Source organism: Phycodurus eques, chromosome 16 (assembly GCF_024500275.1).
Source record: "Phycodurus eques isolate BA_2022a chromosome 16, UOR_Pequ_1.1, whole genome shotgun sequence".
NCBI lineage: Eukaryota > Metazoa > Chordata > Actinopteri > Syngnathiformes > Syngnathidae > Phycodurus > Phycodurus eques.
This window is the reverse complement of record NC_084540.1, coordinates 4,994,608-5,015,102: the sequence shown is the minus strand read 5'-3', so window position 1 is coordinate 5,015,102 and position 20,495 is coordinate 4,994,608. Positions and strand designations below refer to the sequence as shown.

Sequence of the window (20,495 nt, the reverse complement as noted above, 5' to 3'; positions counted from 1 at the left end):
TTGTCGAGCATCTCGGACAATGTCAGAAGTCCATCCTGATATGCACAGTAACAAGGAAGATGGAAAAACCAAAGCAACAGTAAAAGAGTGGTTTAATCATGGAAAAGATATTGATGGAAACACTCTGAGTAACATGGAGAAGAAGAAGACCTCAATAGTCTCTTAGTGTACTATGCATGTTATTACTGTACACACAAAAACTTAATTTTTCAACCGATTGAACATCAAGTGTTATTTTGAAGTGAACTTATTTGAAAGCGATAAAACAGTTTATTATGTACACATTATTAAATGGTATGTACTTAATTGGGACTCTTGTGTTAGACTTACCTATTGAAACTACATGGAAAACAACAAGGACTTATATTGCATGACCATCTTCATCCAGTTCTGGACACTAGGTATGCACAATCTAAGATCATTGCTAACATCCCATTTTGCAACTGTATGGGAAGCTGAGTTGCAAATATCCCCATTTATTTCCTTTAAGGAGTAACATTGTGACTGCAGTATTATGAATATTCAATGCAGAATATTAAAAAAATAATGATAAATAAAACAGCAAAAGTACAAAAGTTTATTTGTTTGTCCATTCCACAGTAACATTATTATTATTATTTTTTATTACGAACATCTTACACTCAACAACAACTTAATTAGATAATTGTTACATTGTAATTCAGTCAAAGATAACTGCTAAAATATTTGGTTCAAGAAAGTCAATTTTCATACAACCCCAATTCCAATGAAGTTAGGACGTTGTGTTCAACATAAAAAAAGAATACAATGATTTGCAAATCATGTTCAACCTATATTTAATTGAATATGCTACAAAGACAATATATTTAATGTTCAAACTGTTAAACCTTGTTTTTAGCAAATAATCATTAACTTAAAAGACTGAGAAAGTTGAGGAATGCTCATCAAAAGGCGCCACGGTGGCCGACTGGTTAGAGCGTCAGCCTCACAGTTCTGAGGATCCCCGGCCCGCCTGTGTGGAGTTTGCATGTTCTCCCCGTGCCTGTGTGGGTTTTCTCCGGTTTCCTCCCACATCCCCAAAACATGCATTAATTGGAGACTCTAACCCGTAGGTCTGAGTGCGAATGGTTGTTTGTTTATTTGTATGTGCTCTGCGATTGGCTGGCAACCAAATTCAGGGTGTACCCTGCCTCCTGCCTCCTGCCCGATGACAGGACAGCTGGGATAGGCTCCAGCACGCCCGCGACCCTAGTGAGGAGAAGCGGCTCAGAAAATGGATGGATGGATGCTCATCAAACACCTGTTTGGAACATCCCACAGCTGAACAGGCTAATTGGGAACAGGTGGGTGCCATGATAAAAGGAGCTTCCCTGAATTGCTCAGTCATTCACAAGCAACGATGGGGCGAGGTTCACCTCTTTGTGAACAGGTGCGTGAGAAAATAGTCAAACAGTTTAAGGACAATGTACAATTGCAAGGAATTTAGGGATTTCATGATCTACGCTCCATAATATCATCAAAAGGTTCAGAGAATCTGGAGAAATCACTGCATGTAAGCGGCAAGGCCGAAAACCAACATTGAATGCCCGTGACCTTCGATCCCTCAGGCGGCACTGCATCACAAACCGACATCAATGGGTAAAGGATATCACCACATGGGCTCAGGAACACTTTAGAAAACCAATGTCAGTAAATACAGTTCGGCGCTACATCCGTAAGTGCAACTTGAAACTCTACTATGCAAACCAAAAGCCATTTATCAACAACACCCAGAAACGCCGCCGGTTTCTCTTGGCCCGAGCTCATTTAGGATGGACTGATGCAAAATGGAAAAGTGTTCTGTGGTCCGACCAGTCCACATTTCAAATTGTTTTTTGGAAATTGTGGACATCGTGTCCTCCGGGCCAAAGAGGAAAAGAACCATCCGGACTGTTATGGACGTAAAGTTCAAAAGCCAGCATCTGTGATGGTATGGGGCTGTGTTAGTGCCAATGGCATGGGTAACTTACACATCTGTGAAGGCACCATTAATGCTGAGAGATACATACAGGTTTTGGGGAAACATATGCTGCCATCCAAGCAACGTATTTTTCCATGGATGCCCCTGTTTATTTCAGCAAGACAATGCCAAACCACATTCTGTACGTGATACAACAGTGTGGATTCGTAGTAAAAGAGTGCAGGTACTAGACTGGCCCGCCTGCAGTCCAGACCTGTCTCCCATTGAAAATGTGTGGCGCAGTATGAAGCCTAAAATACGACCCAGGACTGTTGAACAGCTGAAGGGCAGCAAGAATGGGAAAGAGTTCCACCTACAAAGCTTCAACAATTAGTGTCCTCAGTTCCCAAACGTTTATTGAATGTTGTGTAAAATAAAAAAAGGTGATGTAACACAGTGGTAAACATGACCCTGTCCCAGCTTTTTTGGAACGCGTTGCAGCCATAAAATTCCAAGTTAATGATTATTTGCTAAAAACAATAAAGTTTATCAGTTTGAACATTAAATATCTTGTCTTTGTAGTGTATTCAATTAAATATAGGTTGTTGCAAATCATTGTATTCTGTTTTTATTTATGTTTAACACAACGTCCCAACTTCATTGGAATTGGGGTTGTACATGAGAGGGTTTAAGTACAATAGGGTTTAAGTACAAAAAACAACCTCATAAACAATGGTCAGTGGAGTGTATGTCACCATGACGGTCTGATGTTATTTAGAAATGTTGAACGCACGTTCTAAGCTCAAACTTAAAACACACCGTTTCACTTTGTCAGCAGTGCACGTCGGATGATATTCACATTATGTAACACCTCCTTAATTGAAATATTTATGGACTGTTCACCTGACTACAGTAATGCTATGTGGGAGTAACGAATCACCTGTAACGACATACACAGTATGTGACTGCATGTGGAATAGTTTCTGCAAGCGTGATACTTGTCGTGTAATCCCACCCAATCACACGTAGACCCCCTTGTGAGCTAGTGAATGTGACAGCTCATCAAAGTTCGTCGTGACTCTTTGTCAAATCTTCTCCAGTAATTGGTGGCCTGGCTGCCCACAAACATGTTCCAGTTGGCCAAGATTTCCCTCTTGGTTATTTTCTCGTCCTGACGATTGATCGTCACATCGGTATGATTGACACAGGAGATGGAGGAGATGCATGAAGTGATGAAAAGGAAGATAAATTAAGACAGAGAGAAGACAATGAGTGTTAATTAAAACGTGATTAAGTCACAATTATTATTTATTAATTATGCCAGTCATTACCAGTGTTGATGAATTTACCCATCTGCAGTGGGTACGGAAAGTATTCAGACCCTCTTAAAGTTTTCGCTTTTTGTTATATTGCAGCCATTTGCTAACATCATTTAAGTTCATTTCCCCCCCCCCCCCTCAATGTACACACAGCACCTCACATTGACAGAAAAAAAATGAATAGTTGACTTGTATCAGCCCTGCTTTTTGCTGATATTTTTGGACTTTTATTCAGGCATTTTATTTTTTTGAATCAATTAGAGTATGTGCACCTGTTGAATTGTCATTAACCGAGTTGCAACGATCGTGCGTATTTTGTGGCGTGTGTAAAATATGTGTGGCAGGGCTACCTTGTTGGTGTCTGTCTCGTGGATCAAGTGTTTGGCTTCATTGTCAGCGTGGTCGACTTCACCGGGCAAAATCCAGTGGGCCACCTCACTAAAATCCATGTGACCATCCTGTGCAACACATGACATGTTACTATGAGGAAAAGACAATTCACCGATTTAGTTTTTATACTGATTCTATGATTCATATACGAGCTGACTGAGGGTAAAAGGTAGCGTCAAACACCCTTGTGTAGTGTCTCTCATTGTGTAATAGCTTGCAGGTTCCCTTTTAGCACTTTTAACCAAGCCCATCAGTGCTGGATCTAATTATGTTTAAGCACAAGGATTGGTCTGGACATGCTTATCCTTCAAAATTGTTAACTGTTTTGAATGCAATGCTTTTTTGCAGATAGATTCATCTGTATTTTACGATTTGAATTTTTTTTTGGGGGGGGGGATACAGGAAATAAAGTGAATTAAGGACCTTCATTTAGACAAAAGCAGTGTTTTGCTTTGTCTATTGGTATCTATAAACCCTTTAGGAGGGCGCCAATTACTACTTTGAATTGAATGCTTTTTGTATCCAAAATTTGTATGTATTTCACTATTTGGATTTTTTTTTTTTAATACACCTGAAAATAGTCAATAAAAAAATCAATCCATGAGTATCATCAAAGTAGTGTTTCAGGTGCTAGGGAGAATAAACAAGAATAGGGAAGAAATCCAGTACTGTACAGAAATTTGCTTTTATAAACATAATTCTAGTTTCTATTAAGAATTGCATCTAATATTTAGATTTTGGACTCTCTCACGCAGCTAAATGAAAAATAAATACATAAATAAATAAATATGCTGTGTGTAAATGCTATTACCTTATTGAGCCTGTCACATATTGATTAAAATAATACATTTGTAATGGTAGGAAGGACTAGCCCATTCACACACACACACACACACACACACACGCGCGCACACACACACACACACAGGAGGAACTGGGTTCGATATGATGTTCGAGTATAGACAGTTGATAGAGTTGTGGGGAGCGAATGCAGCCTTTACCTGATTGGCATCCCTGAAATCGGTGAAATGTTTCTTCTCAGTCTGGAACCATTCAGGCTCACTCTCTCCCTCTTCTAGTGTGTACATGTCACCTATGGGCAATCACAGCGCACACACACGCACACGCACACACACACACACACACACACACACACACTATGCTCAGCCTCCAATTGGAGAGGAAATGGCTGATCGGAGAGAAAATGCGGCTCACTTACCGATGTATTCTGATAAACTAATTTTGCCGTCGCCATTCTTATCAATGTCCTCAATTGTTTCCTAAAAGATATATTTTTGTAATTTAGAAGAAAAGGGTTTGCTTATGTTGAGGGGAAAAAAATGACACGTTGTGACATATAGACGACCTGTAATCCAATTAACCAAGTGTTACGATTCACTATTGAAGGCCACGAAACACAGTGGCGTGCAAAGGGGGTGGGGCGCAAGGGGCAGTGGCCCCCGGGCATCCACCTGGGAGGGAGGGGGGCACCCAAACGGGTTTGGGTGGGTACCCAAACCCACGACCCCGGGCATCAACACACCTTTGCACGCCACAGATGAAATACCTGAAATAAGTTGTTTACCATTCCATTTATTGCATAAGTTATGTGTCAGTACCTGTACAACTAAGTCTCTCATGTAATCAAACTCCTCTGGGTGGAGGAAGGCAGTGAATTCCTCGCGCGTGGCAATCCCGTCGCCGTCACGATCGGCGGTCTTAAATCGTCGTTCGTCTCTGGTGAGCATGGACTTATAGGTGGCCTTGTCCTCGATGTCGTCAAACTCCTCATCTGAGAACACAGACGCATGTCAGTCAGATAGATGGAAAGATATTTAGATTGCGAAATGAGCTTCAGTGACTTACCAAGATAGTATCCATAGGTGGTGTTTTTGTACTCCCCCCATGCTATTTTGTCATCTTGGTTCTTGTCATAATCCCTCCAGTGTTTGTTCACATTCTCCTCGATGTACCTCCTCTGTCTGTGTTTGATCCAATAATGCAGCTCTGCATGGTTGATGAAGCCATCCTTGTCTGTGTCAATGCGGTCTACAATCTTGCTGCAGGGGGGAACAGGAAGATGGGATCAGGTTGGAACAATCTTTTTTTTTTTTTTTTTAATGTACATGTGATGCTGTATATCACAACTGTTTAGGTTGAGGGGCAGGGTGAGCAGTGGCTCGTGTGCATAAGACTGGGACGCCCTCTCGACAAACAGAAGTCGAAATGAGTGCTAATTCTTGATCCATGGAGTTTTTTGACAAAAAAAATAAAAATAAAGTGCATGATATGTCTCTCTTCATTCTTCTCCCACTGTCAACCAAAAATGTACATCACTATCTTTGCAAATTAGGTATTACAGCTCTTGTGTTCAATCCCTTTAGACTAAACATCAAAACAAGTGACCATAGCACTTCAAACTCTATTGGAAGTCCTGCAGCAAAAAAATACAAGGCTTTTTTACAGTGAATTCAGCATTTATGAAATATACCTATGCATCTACTACTTTTTGGGGGAAGTGTTTTCCGTTATTTGCTGAAAAACTCATATATTCATTGTTGTACCCAGGCCAAAGTATTACTTTGTATTTCTTGTGACATCTGGTGCCAAGCAACTATGTTGAAGTGAATTGAGGAGTTTCATTTCGACAGAAGTAGAGCTTTGCCACCATCTTGTTGCATTTATAGGCAATTATAGAAATAACCTTTTTATGGACGGAGTCAATTACGTACAGATTTTTGCTAGTCACGCAGGGCTTGATGCCTATTCCCCGCGAATAGCAATAAGACACTACAATATTCTCCTATATATTGACGATTCGGGGATTCAAATCTGGGCTCCCAGTTTTAATATTTTCCGCGTGCTGGCTAGATTCTCTGGAAAAGTCAGGCATCCTCCCACTTTCCAAAAACAAGCATGTTAGGTTAACTGAAGACTAAATCGCCCCGAGGTGTGACTGGTTGTTTGTCCATGTTTGTCTCTGGGTGGCGACCAGTCTAGCGTGTACCCCCGTTCAACTGGGATAGACTCCGGCCCACCCCAATGGTTCTGTCGGAGGTATTTCCCGATCGGAATACATCCGTCAACAGGGGGGCAGTTTTAATGTCCATCCAAACACATTCGGATGCCCGAGGCCACCGCCCCCTCATTTGCACACCACTGCTTATGGTATATTGGTGCAAAGGAACTATGTTGATGTGAAGGGCGAAGCTTCATTTACGCAGGCCACAGCCCTGTAGTAGTGCTTTGTCGTGGATTTTCTCTATTTGCGGCAGGACTCGGTCCATAACACTGTAATTCTTAGCGTTGCAACTTTAGTATCCTTGTCAGATTCTTTATAAACTACATGTTTAAGTGTGTATATCAACAAGGAACATGACACAATTTCTGTAGTGGCAGTATGTCTGGCAGTTGCTGTTATGCTGACATAAGCAGAACCTACGCCAGTCTGTCTTTACTCTCCTCAGGGGTCAACTGGTCAAAGGTCTTTGCCTCCTCTTTGCCCAGGAAGGCTTCGTGGTCATACTGAAAGTCATGAGCGTCGTTGTGGACACGGTCGCTCAGGTCGGCGTGGTGATGGACGCGTTTCTCTTGGGCGGGGACGGCGAAGGCGGCGGCGGCCAGGAGGTAGAAGGACGCTAGCGACTGCAGCAGCATTGTGATAACCTGTCAGCAACTAAGGATGGAAATATGGATATTACTACATGACATTGGTTCAGCATAGACAAAAGAGAATGTTTATGTCAATCAAACTGACCACGATTAACTTGTAAAGGCAGAACTTTAAAGCCATTGCTCTGAGCTCCTCAGATTGTGGAGTGTAGGCTACCTAATATTTAGTGTATAGTGACTTAATAACATAAAGGCATGAGCAACTGACCTATACGACATTTGCCACTCAGTTTGTGACATTGAATGATTTCCTTTGGAGGGGAGGGACACACCCAATGTCAGAGTCAAAGTGAGGAAAGAAAACCAAAGGGCACTGTCATCTTAACTGAAACAGTATGTTCGGTTTGCTTTTAGCTCCGTTTATTTATATTTTTATTATTTTTATTTTTTTTCTGAAGTACAGTTTGGAAAGAGTCACCTTTTTTTATATATACACATATATGCTCCGTGATCCCAAAGGAGCAAATTCCAAACGTTCATTTGGCAATTTGCAGGAGACATTTAAAAATGTAATATTAGCGGACGGGACAAGAACCTTGGTTAGCACTGTGTGACAGTGACTATTTAGACGACCAAGGTTGTTGTTTTTTTTGACACTGTAAAACTTTGGTAAACATCGTCCGCCATTTGAATTTGCGCCGTCTAGCTTCTCGAATAATTAAAAATAGAAACAAAGGGCTCAAAAAGAATAGCCATCCCTCCGTCACAATACCGTTTATCAAGCAAATGACTCCCACCGCTATAGCTTCGTGTCACCTCCAGACTATGGATGCGAAGAGGTTAAAAAGGCGGCGTTTCGTTTTGTTGTTGTATTTTACCAAGCCTAAAGACCAATGTCATGAATAACTTACCACTTTCTTGAAAATTCCTAGGCGACACCTTCACTCAAACTTTGGCCCTAAAGAGAAAACTCTGTCCGCGTTGGCACTCTGTACCTTTAAATATCGCTGACGAGGAGGCGGGGTTTGCCTTACAAGTAACCAATCAATACAGCCCTAAATAAGATCTTAACCAATCACACAAACCACACTCGTTCCACTCATTCGTATTGGCTGTTAACCGCCACGTTGTCACGCAAACGCGAACTGCCTTGTAATTGAGATTTGCTGCTACTACGTTCATTGTGATGGAGGCGCAAAAAAAAGTGACGAAACACTGCAAAAGTACTTGAAATACATGGACGTGTGGCAAGACAAATAAAGAGTGTAGTCCAATCTTGTATACTTATACTATATTCTGCTGAGAAATAACAGTCTTAACACAAAAATACAGACAAGACCAGTTGAGTACTGATACAAATGAAATCGCATTTAAAGGCAGAGAAATGACAAATAAAAACGGGATAAGTTAGTCAAAATGTCATTTATTTATCACCGTACACGGACAGTGTTTATATAGTAAAGACAATAGTTATAGCCATCTCAAGTAATTACATCATTAGATCAGATCTCAAGTGCAAATATTTTTAAACAGGCTTGTTATCCGCACCTCACAAGGAGTGGAGCAATATATATATATATATATTGCTATTGTATTCCACATTGTTAACCAACCAAATGGCTCCCGAGAAGATTGCAATATACACTATGTTTAAGTAATTCATACAAGACAGATGGTACGTTACTGGATACACTTTTCTGACACCTGCTCAAAAGATTGCATGGAACAGTCACAAAGATGGTCTGACATGTTGTAGCAATATTTAAACATAATTTCTCGTGCATCTTTTGAATTTACACAAACATGTACGAATGTGCCATAAAGCTGTGAGACATAATGTGCTACATCTTTGTAAAAATCACAAGTGCTCATATACCCCATCGAACGGCCCGTTTAAGTTTAATAACTTCAGTGCACTGGATTTTTAACTTACACTCAGAGAATTTTCGAGCCTAGCAAGTACCCATGATGACAAAAGAGCATCACTATCCTTCAAGGTTGAAGTAGAGACAACAATCATCCCATCTTATGGGATTCCATATTGTTGAGGTGTAGCTAGTGAGGTACATTTGGACTTCGTTTTTAACCTTATTCGTTCAATGTTATGTTATTTCCGAAGTAAACACAAAAGACCAATAGCGGCCAAATGCAGTCCGTTCTAGACATGGGGGGAAAAAAATGTGAAAGGGCTTTAATGACTGGCCGCAAACACTGCATGAGTACTAAAAGTAATATTTAAATAAAAAATGCCAAGTATCAGGCACTAAATATTCGGGGACCTTTTCACGGTCAATTTAAGGTTGGCATTTGTCTGTGCTACAACATATCAAGCGGAGTCATTCCTATTAATAGCAAGACGACAGGCAGAATCATTAGACGGCCATTTTAAATGGGACACTGACACGCAAGCTGGCATTGCACTCATCACTAACACTTAATCCTGTATCAAAGATGTCTGTCTGATTTCTCAAAGAAGTATTCGTGCCAATTTTAATGATGTCAGGTGATGAGGGGACAGGCGATAAGGGTGTAAATCCAGTACCTTGCTCTGAGCATTGAGTTAAACCTCGGGAGTATTTTTCGGCATCATTTACATGCAATTATCCATCCATCCATTTTCTGAGCCGCTTATCCTCACTAGGGTCGCGGGCGTGCTGGAGCCTATCCCAGCTGTGATCGGGCAGGAGGCGGGGTACACCCTGAACTGGTTGCCAGCCAATCGCAGGGCACATACAAACAGACAACCATTCGCACTCACAGTCACACCTACGGGCAATTTAGAGTCTCCAATTTATGCATGTTTTTGGGATGTGGGAGGAAACCGGAGTGCCCGGAGAAAACCCACGCAGGCACGGGGAGAACATGCAAACTCCACACAGTCGGGGCCGGGGATTGAACCCGGGTCCTCAGAACTGTGAGGCTGACACTCTAACCAGTCTCCACCGTGCCGCCTACATGCAATTAATGCTGTCTAAATAACAGTCCTACACTTTTAAGATGGCTAGTCTTAAAAGGGTTAGTGTTGTGCTGTTCTTGCCTGCTTTGCAAATCATTCAGAATTCTGTGAGATTCATAAAGAATGAGGATGTAATTTTACAGAAGAAAAAAACAAAACTCCCCAAATTGTGTACAAAAATGATTGCACAGTTTGTTGAAAGTCCATCAATGACTAATTCTTCTTGTGAAGGGACAAGTAGTTATATATGGAGACAACTCTCAATACTTACTTGTATGACAAAATAACTTGGTTTACTACATTTTCATGATTGTGAAATGATATCAGATTCCAGCACACTTTCATTGTAGTTATTGATTAGAATACTGTGTAACTGGAGCACATAAGAGATGAAGCATCAGTTTGTTGTTCGTGAAAGTTGCTGTATGAGATCTAAAAAAGTATCTTTCGAGAACAACCTGTTGATGGTTACAAGGAGACAGATGCTGGTAAATAATATAGATTACGGTGTTGGATTTTGCATACTTCACCCACTGCGTTGCCAGTTTACATCTGTCCACGTGATAGATTCTGCTTCCCTTTGGTTTACTGTCATTCCCACACTGATTTATAGAATTATGACAATGATGTGAAATAAAAAAATCAATGTATAGTGCACATCACATGGACAGAGACATTGTTATCAAGCTTGTGGCTTGGTTAAACTCAACCGACCTTGGCTCTTTCGAAGGTCTTTTTCATTAGTGTGGTTTGTGCTTATCTTGTCATGGACGGTAAGGAGGTTTCCCACTATTCCGGATTTCTTTCTTCGAATGTTGTTTTGCCTTATCATTTGATCTGGGCCAACACATCATTGAAGATGTTGAGGAACATGTGCACGTGGTACTCCTTGAAGACCAGCGCTGGACGGAAACGGATTGACCGATCCCCACACCCTCCCAGCAAGATACCTATTGACAAAGTACAGTAATGGCATCAATATCCAAACAGTTTTGGCTGTCATGTTTTGAAGTGCAGGTCACATAGAGTTGAACAAAACAAAGGCATTTAAAAAAAAATGAATACAAGTAAAAGTAAAGGAGTTTTATCTGTCTCGTCTTTAGCTGGTAAAAGAGTACATTCCTAACTTTTAATCTAATGTTTAATCTAATAATACAACCCCAATTCCAATGAAGTTGGGACGTTGTGTTAAACATAAATAAAAACAGAATACAATGATTTGCAAATCATGTTCAACCTATATTTAATTGAATATATTTAATGTTCAAACTGATAAACTTTCTTGTTTTTAGCAAATAATCATTAACTTAGAATTTTATGGCTGTAACACGTTCCAAAAAAGCTGGGACAGGTGGCAAAAAAGACAGAAAGTTGAGGAATGCTCATGAAACACCCGTTTGGAACATCCCACTGGTGAACAGGCTAATTTGGGAACAGGTGGGTGCCATGATTGGGTGTAAAAGAAAGCTTCTCTGAATTGCTCAGTCGTTCACAAGCAAAGATGGCGCGAGGTTCACCTCTTCGTGAACAACTGCGTGAGAAAATAGTCCAACAGTTTAAGGACAATGTTCCTCAACGTACATTTGCAATGAATTTTGGGATTTCATCATCTACGGTCCACAATATCATTAAAAGGTTCAGAGAATCTGGAGAAATCACTGGATGTAAGCGGCAAGGCCGAAAACCAACATTGAATGCCCGTGACCCTCGATCCCTCAGGCGGCACTGCAGCAAAAACCGACATCAATGTGTGAAGGATATCACCACATGGGCTCAGGAACACTTCAGAAAACCAATGTCAGTAAATACAGTTCGACGCTACATGCGTAAGTGCAACTTAAAACTCTACTATCCAAAGCAAAAGTTATTCATCAACAACACCCAGAAACGCCGCCGGCTTCTCTGGGCCCAAGCTCATCTAAGATGGACTGATGAAAAGTGGAAAAGTGTTCTGTGGTCCGACGAGTCCACATTTCAAATTGTAGTAAAAGAGTGCGGGTACTAGACTGGCCTGCCTGCAGTCCAGACCTGTCTCCCATTGAAAATGTGTGGCCCATTATGAAGCGTTAAATACGACAACGGAGACCCCGGACTGTTGAACAGCTGAAGCTGTACATCAAACAAGAATGGGAAAGAATTCCACCTACAAAGCTTCAACAATTATTGTCCTCAATTCCTAAACGTTTATTGAATGTTGTTAAAAGAAAAGGTGATGTAACACAGTGGTAAACATGACCCTGTCCCAGCTTTTTTGGAACGTGTTGCGGCCATAAAATTCCAAGTTAATGATTATTTGCTAAAAACAATAAAGTTGATCAGTTTGAACATTAACAGTATTCAGTTAAATATAGGTTGAACATGATTTGCAAATCATTGTATTCTGTTTTTATTTATGTTTAACACAACGTCCTAACTTCATTGGAATAAGTGTTGTAATGACGGCAAGGGTGTCAAACCCATTGTAGTTCAGGGGCCACACGCAGCCTAATTTGTATATAGTGTATAGGCTAAGGGTGATGCTAGCACACTGTAGATGCCAGAATAGTTGTTTGACACGTTTTGTTTTTGGTTGCGTTTAGGAAACATTGGTCCAGTAGACATATAATGTTTTCAGCGGTGCTTTGCAACAATCCTTTATGCAGTATTTTGGTTAATTTTGCACCAAACAGTCAGGGATTGCACACATTCTTTCCTAGTTGCAGGAGGCATCACTTAATGTACTGCATGCATGAGAGCCAAAAGGACGGGGGGAGGGGAGGGAGCATATGTGAGGGACAAAAGTCTCTCATGGACTCAAATAAATGCCCGTCAGATATCAAAACACTTTATGGGGGGAATTGATGACGGAGAGTTTTTGTTGTTCCCCCCCAATATTGATGAATAAAGAAATAAAAATGGGCTCTGGGCAAAAGGGAACTTTTCGCATCGAGGGCAAAAGGGCTAATGCCGGAGCACCACTAGGGGTCTACGTGTGCACGTCCCTGATTCTGTGTAAGACACCCTTCCACTCCATTGCCATAGATTCCATTTTGTGTGTGTGTGTGCGTGTGCCATGCACGCAACCACAGAGCAATGAAAAGATAAGGATGAGGTAGCTTTGGTTGGCTAATTTGACCCATTTGTCTCTATCATGTTCACGAATGACGCAAAATCAAGAAGCAATAATTAAATGAAGAGTGACATGTTACATACCCTTGTTTCGGGCCTTCATAAGGACGTTGCTGCGTGTTTCATCATCGCAGACATCAATGGCACAGAAGGTTCCTTGTCCTCGAGCTCGACTCAGGATGCCAGGGTACTGAGCCTGAGGAGCAGCGGCATTTAGGTCAAATTCTCACCAAGCAAGAGCTAGTAACAATTGTCTATGTCTTATTTTCTAGACAATGCATTGAAAATAAGCATAGTCCTGTTTTGAGAAGTTCAAACATAAATATAGATTAGACAGCTACATTGTCATCGTGTAAAACATGATTTGGGGTCTTTCAACTGGTCAGTGCATCCAATATAAGTAAGAATAAAATTGCTTGGAGTAAAAAATATCATTAAAAATCATCAAAATAAGTAACACTCCAGGCAAGCTACAGAAAGTAACTTTACATTCAGTATCATATAGACTTTAACATACAAATGCATTACCTGTAATTCATGCAGGCCATTCAATAAGGCTTTTCCTGAACGGTTCACCTCCACCAGGAGGTTTTCTCTGCGAATCACACTGAGGACCTCAGTCAGTAACACGTTCTTTGAAGGGTCACCCATCCATGTGTTAAAGATGCGGAAGGGCTGAAAACAGGCAAACAACATATAAAATGAAAAATGTGACACGCTATGAAATTTGGGTTCCAAATACTCTGGCTTCCAACAACACTGGGCAGACCGCGCCACAGAGTTATCGGGGAAAACAAAAGGTGGCGGGATATCCTTCTATATCAACAGAAATTGGTGTACTGACGTCACGGAGCTCAGCACACACTTTCAGCCCAGACTTGGAGTCGCTGTTTTTGAACTGTAAGTTATTCTACTTGCCGTGTGAGTTTGCATCTTTCATACTTGCATACTTTACATTCTTCTTCAAGCTAACACGAATGCCGCACTGCTAACGCTCGCTGAACAAGTAAACAAAATTGAAAAAAAAAAACATCCAGAGTCACCCCTCATTCTTCTTGGGGACTTTAACAAAGCTAAACTCAACCGCGAACTCCCTAAATACAAGCAGCACATCGACTGTCCTACCAGGGAAAATAACATTTTAGACCACTGCTATACTACGCTAAATAAAACATACCGTACTATACCTCGTGCAGCTCTGGGCTCGTCGGATCACTGCGTAATTCACTTAATACCAACATACAGGCAAGAACTTAAATGCGCGAAGCCTACGGTGAAAACAGTGAAGAAGTGGACCATCGAAGCAAGGATAGAACTTCAAAACTGTTTCGGTTGCACAGACTGGAGTCTCTTTGAAAACTGGCAGCTTGGATGATTATACAGACACTGTTACATGCTATATCAGTTTCTGTGAAGAGATGTGTGTTCCAACAAAGTCATTTTGCATGTTAAGTAACAACAAGTCGTGGTTCACTGCCAAACTTAAGCAACTTTGCCAGGCTAAAGATGATGCATATCGAAGTGGGGATGGAGCCCTGTATTATTGCGCTAGAAACCAGCTGACTAAAAAAATTAACATCGCAAAGAGAAATTATGCAGTAAAGATAGAAAAACTGTTTACCGCTAACAAGTCTAAATCAGTCTGGTATGCATTGCAATCGCTAACCAATTACAAGCGACCATCACCCCAAGCTGAGAACAATAAAAGACTAGCCGACGACTTGAACATCTTCTACTGCAGATTTGAAAAGGACAGTTTCACACCCCACACCCACCAAGCCGAACCACCGACCACCGTCAAACCTCTGACTTCTGCGTTGACCATCCACGAACCGGAGGTGAGATGCATCTTCAAACAACATAACATCAACAAAGCGGCAGGCCCAGCCCTTGTCTCCCAATCCTGTCTCAAAGTCTGCGCGGACCAGCTCGTTCCAGTCTTCACACAGATCTTAAATAGCTCTCTGGAACTGTGTGAAATAACACCATGTTTCAAACGCTCCACTATCATCCCAGTCCCCAAGAAACCTGCAACCTCAGGTCTGAATGACTAAAGGCCTGTCGCCCTGACATCTGTGGTCATGAAGTCCTTTGAACGCCTCGTGCTGGACTACCTCAAGAGTGTCACAGGTCCCTTGCTGGAACCCCTGCAGTTTGCCTACTGAGAGAACAGCTCTGCGGATGACACAGTCCACATGGGACTGCACTTCATCCTAGAACACCTCGACGGATGTCACATCTCTGACTACGTGAGGATCATGTTCATGGACTTCAACTCTGCGTTTCAACACAATCATCCCCGAACTCCTCTCCTCCAAGCTGCTCCAGCTCAGCGTCTCGCCAGCCATCTGCCAGTGGATTTACAGCTTCTTCAACAGTTAACTTACAATTGCATTGTAACATGCTTCCAATTTTGTCTTTGGATTGTTGTCACCTCTCTGTCGGGCCAATTATATATGACTCGTGCACTCACTGTAGTAGTCTCACCACTGCGCACTATTTGCATATCTGTTGTTGACCAATACTGGCCACTCATGTGCTTGAGTAGCATCTGCACCATTTGCACAATTGACAGTGTCCCAGATTATCGCACTACTAGTCACATTAAATCCATCCATCCATCTTCTACCGCTTATCCGAGGTCGGGTCGCGGGGGCAGTAGGTTCAGCGGGGACGCCCAGACTTCCATTTCCCCAGCCGCTTCATCCATCTCTTCCGGGGGGATCCTGAGGCGTTCCCAGGCCAGCCGAAGGATGTAGTCTCTCCAGCGTGTCCTGGGTCGTCCCCGGGGTTTCCTCCCGGTGGGACATGCCCGGAACACCTCACCAGGGAGGCGTCCGGGAGGCATCCGAATCGGATGCCCCAGCCACCTCATCTGGCTCCTCTCGATGCGAAGGCGCAACGGCTCTACTCTGAGATCCTCCCGGATAACCGAGCTTCGCACCCTATCTCTAAGGGAGAGCCCGGCCACCCTCCGGAGGAAACTCATTTCGGCCGCTTGTATCCGGGATCTCGTTCTTTCGGTCACGAGCTGTGGGTCGTGACCATAGGTGAGGGTAGAAACGTAGATCGAACGGTAAATCGAGAGCTTCGCCTTTCGGCTTAGCTCCTCTTTACCACAACGGATCGATACAAAGTCAGCATCACTGCAGACGCTGCACCGATCCGCCTGTCGATCTCCCGTTCCATTCTTCCCTCACTCGTGAACAAGACCCCAAGATACTTGAACTCCTCCACTTGCGGCAGGATCTCATCCCCGACCTGGAGAGGGCACGCCACCCTTTTCCGACTGAGGACCATGGTCTCAGATTTGGAGGTGCTGATTCTCATCCCAGCCGCTTCACACTCGGCTGCGAACTGCTCCAATGAGAGTTGGAGGTCACGGCTTGATGAAGCCAACAGAACCACATCATCAATACTGAGGCCACCAAACCGGACCCCCTCCACGCCTCGGCTGCGCCTAGAAATTCTGTCCATAAAAGTCACATTAAACTGCATCAATTTCTTGAAGTCTCTGTGCCCTTTGCACCGTGGTCATTGCACCGGACTATTGTTCTATTAGTCATTTCAAACTGCCGTAATTGCTAGAGGACTCTGCATCTTTTTGCACAACTGTCAAACAAAACCAAAACTGTACCAGCATTTGCCACATTACTGGTAGCATTTATTGCTCAGTGACTGTGTTTCTTATGTCTTTATGTCTCAAAAGTATTCTGTGTCAATTGACTGTCTGTTGTCGTACTAGAGCGCCTCTAACTACTATATATAATAATATAAATACACATGTTACAGATTTAGATATAATATGATAAGCTAAAGACTTTGGTCTCTGTTTCAGTAAGTGTTAAAAAATGTCCAACCTTATCAGCCTGTAATTCAAGCTTGTAGTAGAAGCCACCAGTCAGAAGCTTCTTGCTGAAGGAGACAATGTCAGCGGGGTCGTCCATGCCCCAGTGCTCATGGGCCCAGAACTTTCCTGTGGACCCTCCTCCAGTTTGGACCTCATCCACATGGAAAGCACAGCCATGCTGGATGAAGAAAAAGGTTACTAGACTGATACATATAAAATTGACCATGTGTGTGATAAAATATATTTTTGTGAATTTGAGGTCAAGATCATTAAGAAACTACTGCGATGTAAAAGAATTTGATCATAACTACAAACATAACTAGTTGGGTCTTCATTCACAGACACCACATAACATTCTTCTTTACTTTCTTTTCTGCATCAATAGCCAGCAACAAATCTCTTCTCGTTAGATTGCTTGTTAGCTCGAATGATGCAGTATAAAACAGGAAAGGCACTCACTGGACCGTGTATAATCTCAAAATTGACTAATTATAATGTAAGCCCACACTGGATTTGTAACACTGAACTACCCCAGAGTGAAACATTGGTTGTACCCAAAAAGACCAACTTGCTGCAGCAAACAGCCCTGTCAAAATGTTGATTTTGTAAAACATACAAAAAAAACTAAGGGTCTGGATAATTCAACACTCTTGACCTCTCACTTAATTATGAACCGGTTCACGTTCAACGTTGGACACCCAAACTGATCCATTTCAGACTGACATAGTGGATATTGTGGTAAGCGACCTACTTTGCTGTGTTACTTTCAAAGATACAGGCTCTGTGACGAACCTGAGTGCTGTTACTTTTACCTTGCCTGCAATTTTTCGGAGACTCCTGAAGAAATCCGCGGAGGCGTGATTATCTCCTCCCTCAGCTTGAATGGGTTCAATTACAATCCCTGCAACAGGCTTACCCTTCTGTCGCCACTTAACGATCAGGTCCTCCACCTGAAGACACATCCAAGATGTAAGACTTATAGCGTTCTAAGTGTATATATTTTTTATTATGATGATTATTATTATCAGAACAAACACCTACCTCCTCCAAACAGCGAGCCTCCTCCTGTGCATTCTCTCTGCTGAACTCCTCCAATGGATACTGCAGTCTGGGGAATGGGGCCATCGGCCAATCAAAAGTGGGCACATCCAGCTTATGTATTGCTTTGGAGTGTGTCGTAGCCAAGCAACCTGTACAAGACAGTAAAAAAAGTGTCCATCAAAATAGTACCATAATTACAATTCAATGCCTTGGTGTGATGACTGTAAATCTGCCACTGTTAGCATAATTAAAAAGTAGTAGTTAAAACCATTTTGCTTTCAGGAGATAAGAAGAAAAAAGGTCATATTTAAATTCACAGTATTTGAAGCATTGTGTAGCTTAGAGTTGACACTTACCCAGAGTCCTACCATGGAAACCACCCATGAAAGATAAAATACTTAAGTCTGGACAACCTGGGCCCTGAAACACAAGGAAAATCAAAGGATCAAAACCAACACAGATGTCAAGATTTGTAGCCAGAACAATGCAGAATATAATAGGAAATCTAATGGAGAGTGTTTTATTCACCTGGTTTATCATGCAGGAGTTGACGTCTTCATCAGATGGTGAGTTGTGGCCTCGCTCTTTATTCTACACCAAGAACCAAGCACAATGAGATACAATTGCATTAACGTTTGATTTGAGATTACATTGAAGATTTTGGATTGCTTGTCCTGAATCATCCCTTAGTTAAAATGCCACAGGCCTAGAATGAAGGTGGATTGCCCGTGATGTCTCCCTTCCACCTTATCCTTTTCTATCTGTTCTCATTTATACTGTATGGTTGAACCAACAAAGCTTGTCTATGTATTACGGTAGTAGTAGCAGCAATATAAGCTTTCCCATTTATAGTATTGTATATCATTACTCTTATCATGAAATGCATTGTTTTGGCTATGCTTAAGGCCTGCTGGTCAGACCGCTCATCACAAAAACATTTTTTGCCGACTCACCCTTGCACATTGAGCGACTGGGTATGTGGATATATGTGTGTGTGTGTGTGTGTGTGTATACATCCATCCATACATCCATTTCCTGAGCCGCTTATCCTCACTAGGGTCATGGGCGTGCTGGAGCCTATCCCAGCTATCATCGGGCAGGAGGCGGGGTACACCCTGAACTGGTTGCCAGCCAATCGCAGGGCACATAGAAACAAACAACCATTTGCACTCACATTCACACCTACGGGCAATTTAGAGTCATCAATTAACCTACCATGCATGTTTTTGGGATGTGGGAGGAAACCGGAGAGCCCGGAGAAAACCCACGCAGGCACGGGGAGAACATGCAAACTCCACACAGGCAGGGCTGGGGATTGAACCCCGGTCCTCAGAACTGTGAAGCTGACGCTCTAACCAGTGTGTGTATATATATATATATATATATATATATATATATATATATATATATATATATATATATATATATATATATATATATAATATACAACCCCAATTCCAATGACGTTGTGTTAAACATAAATAAAAACGGAATAAAATGATTTGCAAATCATGTTCGACCTACTAAATTGAATACACTCCGGGCCAAAGAGGAAAAGAACCATCCGGACTGTTATGGATGCAAAGTTCAAAAGCCAGCATCTGTGATGGTATGGAGTTGTGTTAGTGCCAACGGCATGGGTAACTTACACATTTGTGAAGGCACCATTAATGCTGAAAGGTACATACAGGTTTTGGAGAAACATATGCTGCCATCCAAGCAACGGCTTTTTCATGGACGACCCTGCTTATTTCAGCAAGACAATGCCAAATCACATTCTGCACGTGTTACAACAAAGTGTCTTTGTAGTAAAAGAGTGCGGGCACTAAACTGGCCTGCCTGCAGTCCAGACCTGTCTCCCATTGAAAATGTGTGACACATTATGAGCAATTCAGGGAAGCTCCTTTTATACCCAATAATGGCACCCACCTGTTCCCAATTAGCCTGTTCACCTGTGGGATGTTCCAAACAGGTGTTTGATGAGCATTCCTCAACTTTCTCAGTCTTTTTTGCCACCTGTCCCATCTTTTTTGGAACGTGTTGCAGCCATAAAATTCTAAGTTAATGATTATTTGCTCAAAACAGGTTTATCAGCTTGAACATGAAAAATCTTGTCTTTGTAGTGTATTCAATTAAATATAGGTTGAAGATGATTTGCAAATCATTGTATTCTGTTTTTATTTATGTTTAACACAACGACCCAACTTCATTGGGGTTGTTCATTTATATATAATGATATAACGAATAATATCTATAGTTAATTTTAATTGGCTGTAATCTGGGACGTTGGGATGGTGTGCA

At 41.9% G+C, this 20,495-nt stretch overlaps 2 protein-coding genes across 2 annotated transcripts in view; both read right to left on the bottom strand.

The window, feature by feature from the left end:
• Positions 1 to 563: 563 nt before the first annotated feature.
• On the bottom strand, positions 564 to 8,547 carry rcn3 (reticulocalbin 3, EF-hand calcium binding domain). The gene is given in 9 exon segments (XM_061699622.1): positions 564 to 3,016; positions 3,018 to 3,089; positions 3,588 to 3,695; positions 4,629 to 4,720; positions 4,847 to 4,907; positions 5,247 to 5,419; positions 5,494 to 5,687; positions 7,070 to 7,303; positions 8,151 to 8,547. Coding segments are annotated over 8 exon segments (951 nt in total). The 5' UTR covers positions 7,285 to 7,303; positions 8,151 to 8,547; the 3' UTR covers positions 564 to 2,980.
• Positions 8,548 to 8,642: 95 nt separating this feature from the next.
• Positions 8,643 to 20,495, bottom strand: part of abat (4-aminobutyrate aminotransferase) — a 44,468-nt gene continuing 32,615 nt past the window's right edge. The window contains exons 9-16 of the mRNA XM_061699616.1: positions 18,723 to 18,785; positions 18,551 to 18,614; positions 18,195 to 18,343; positions 17,966 to 18,103; positions 17,164 to 17,331; positions 13,832 to 13,978; positions 13,388 to 13,499; positions 8,643 to 11,145 (exon numbers count right to left, since the gene is read on the bottom strand). Coding sequence (XP_061555600.1) covers positions 11,024 to 11,145; positions 13,388 to 13,499; positions 13,832 to 13,978; positions 17,164 to 17,331; positions 17,966 to 18,103; positions 18,195 to 18,343; positions 18,551 to 18,614; positions 18,723 to 18,785 — 963 coding nt within the window. The 3' untranslated portion in view covers positions 8,643 to 11,023. The remainder of the gene's footprint in view (positions 11,146 to 13,387; positions 13,500 to 13,831; positions 13,979 to 17,163; positions 17,332 to 17,965; positions 18,104 to 18,194; positions 18,344 to 18,550; positions 18,615 to 18,722; positions 18,786 to 20,495) is intronic.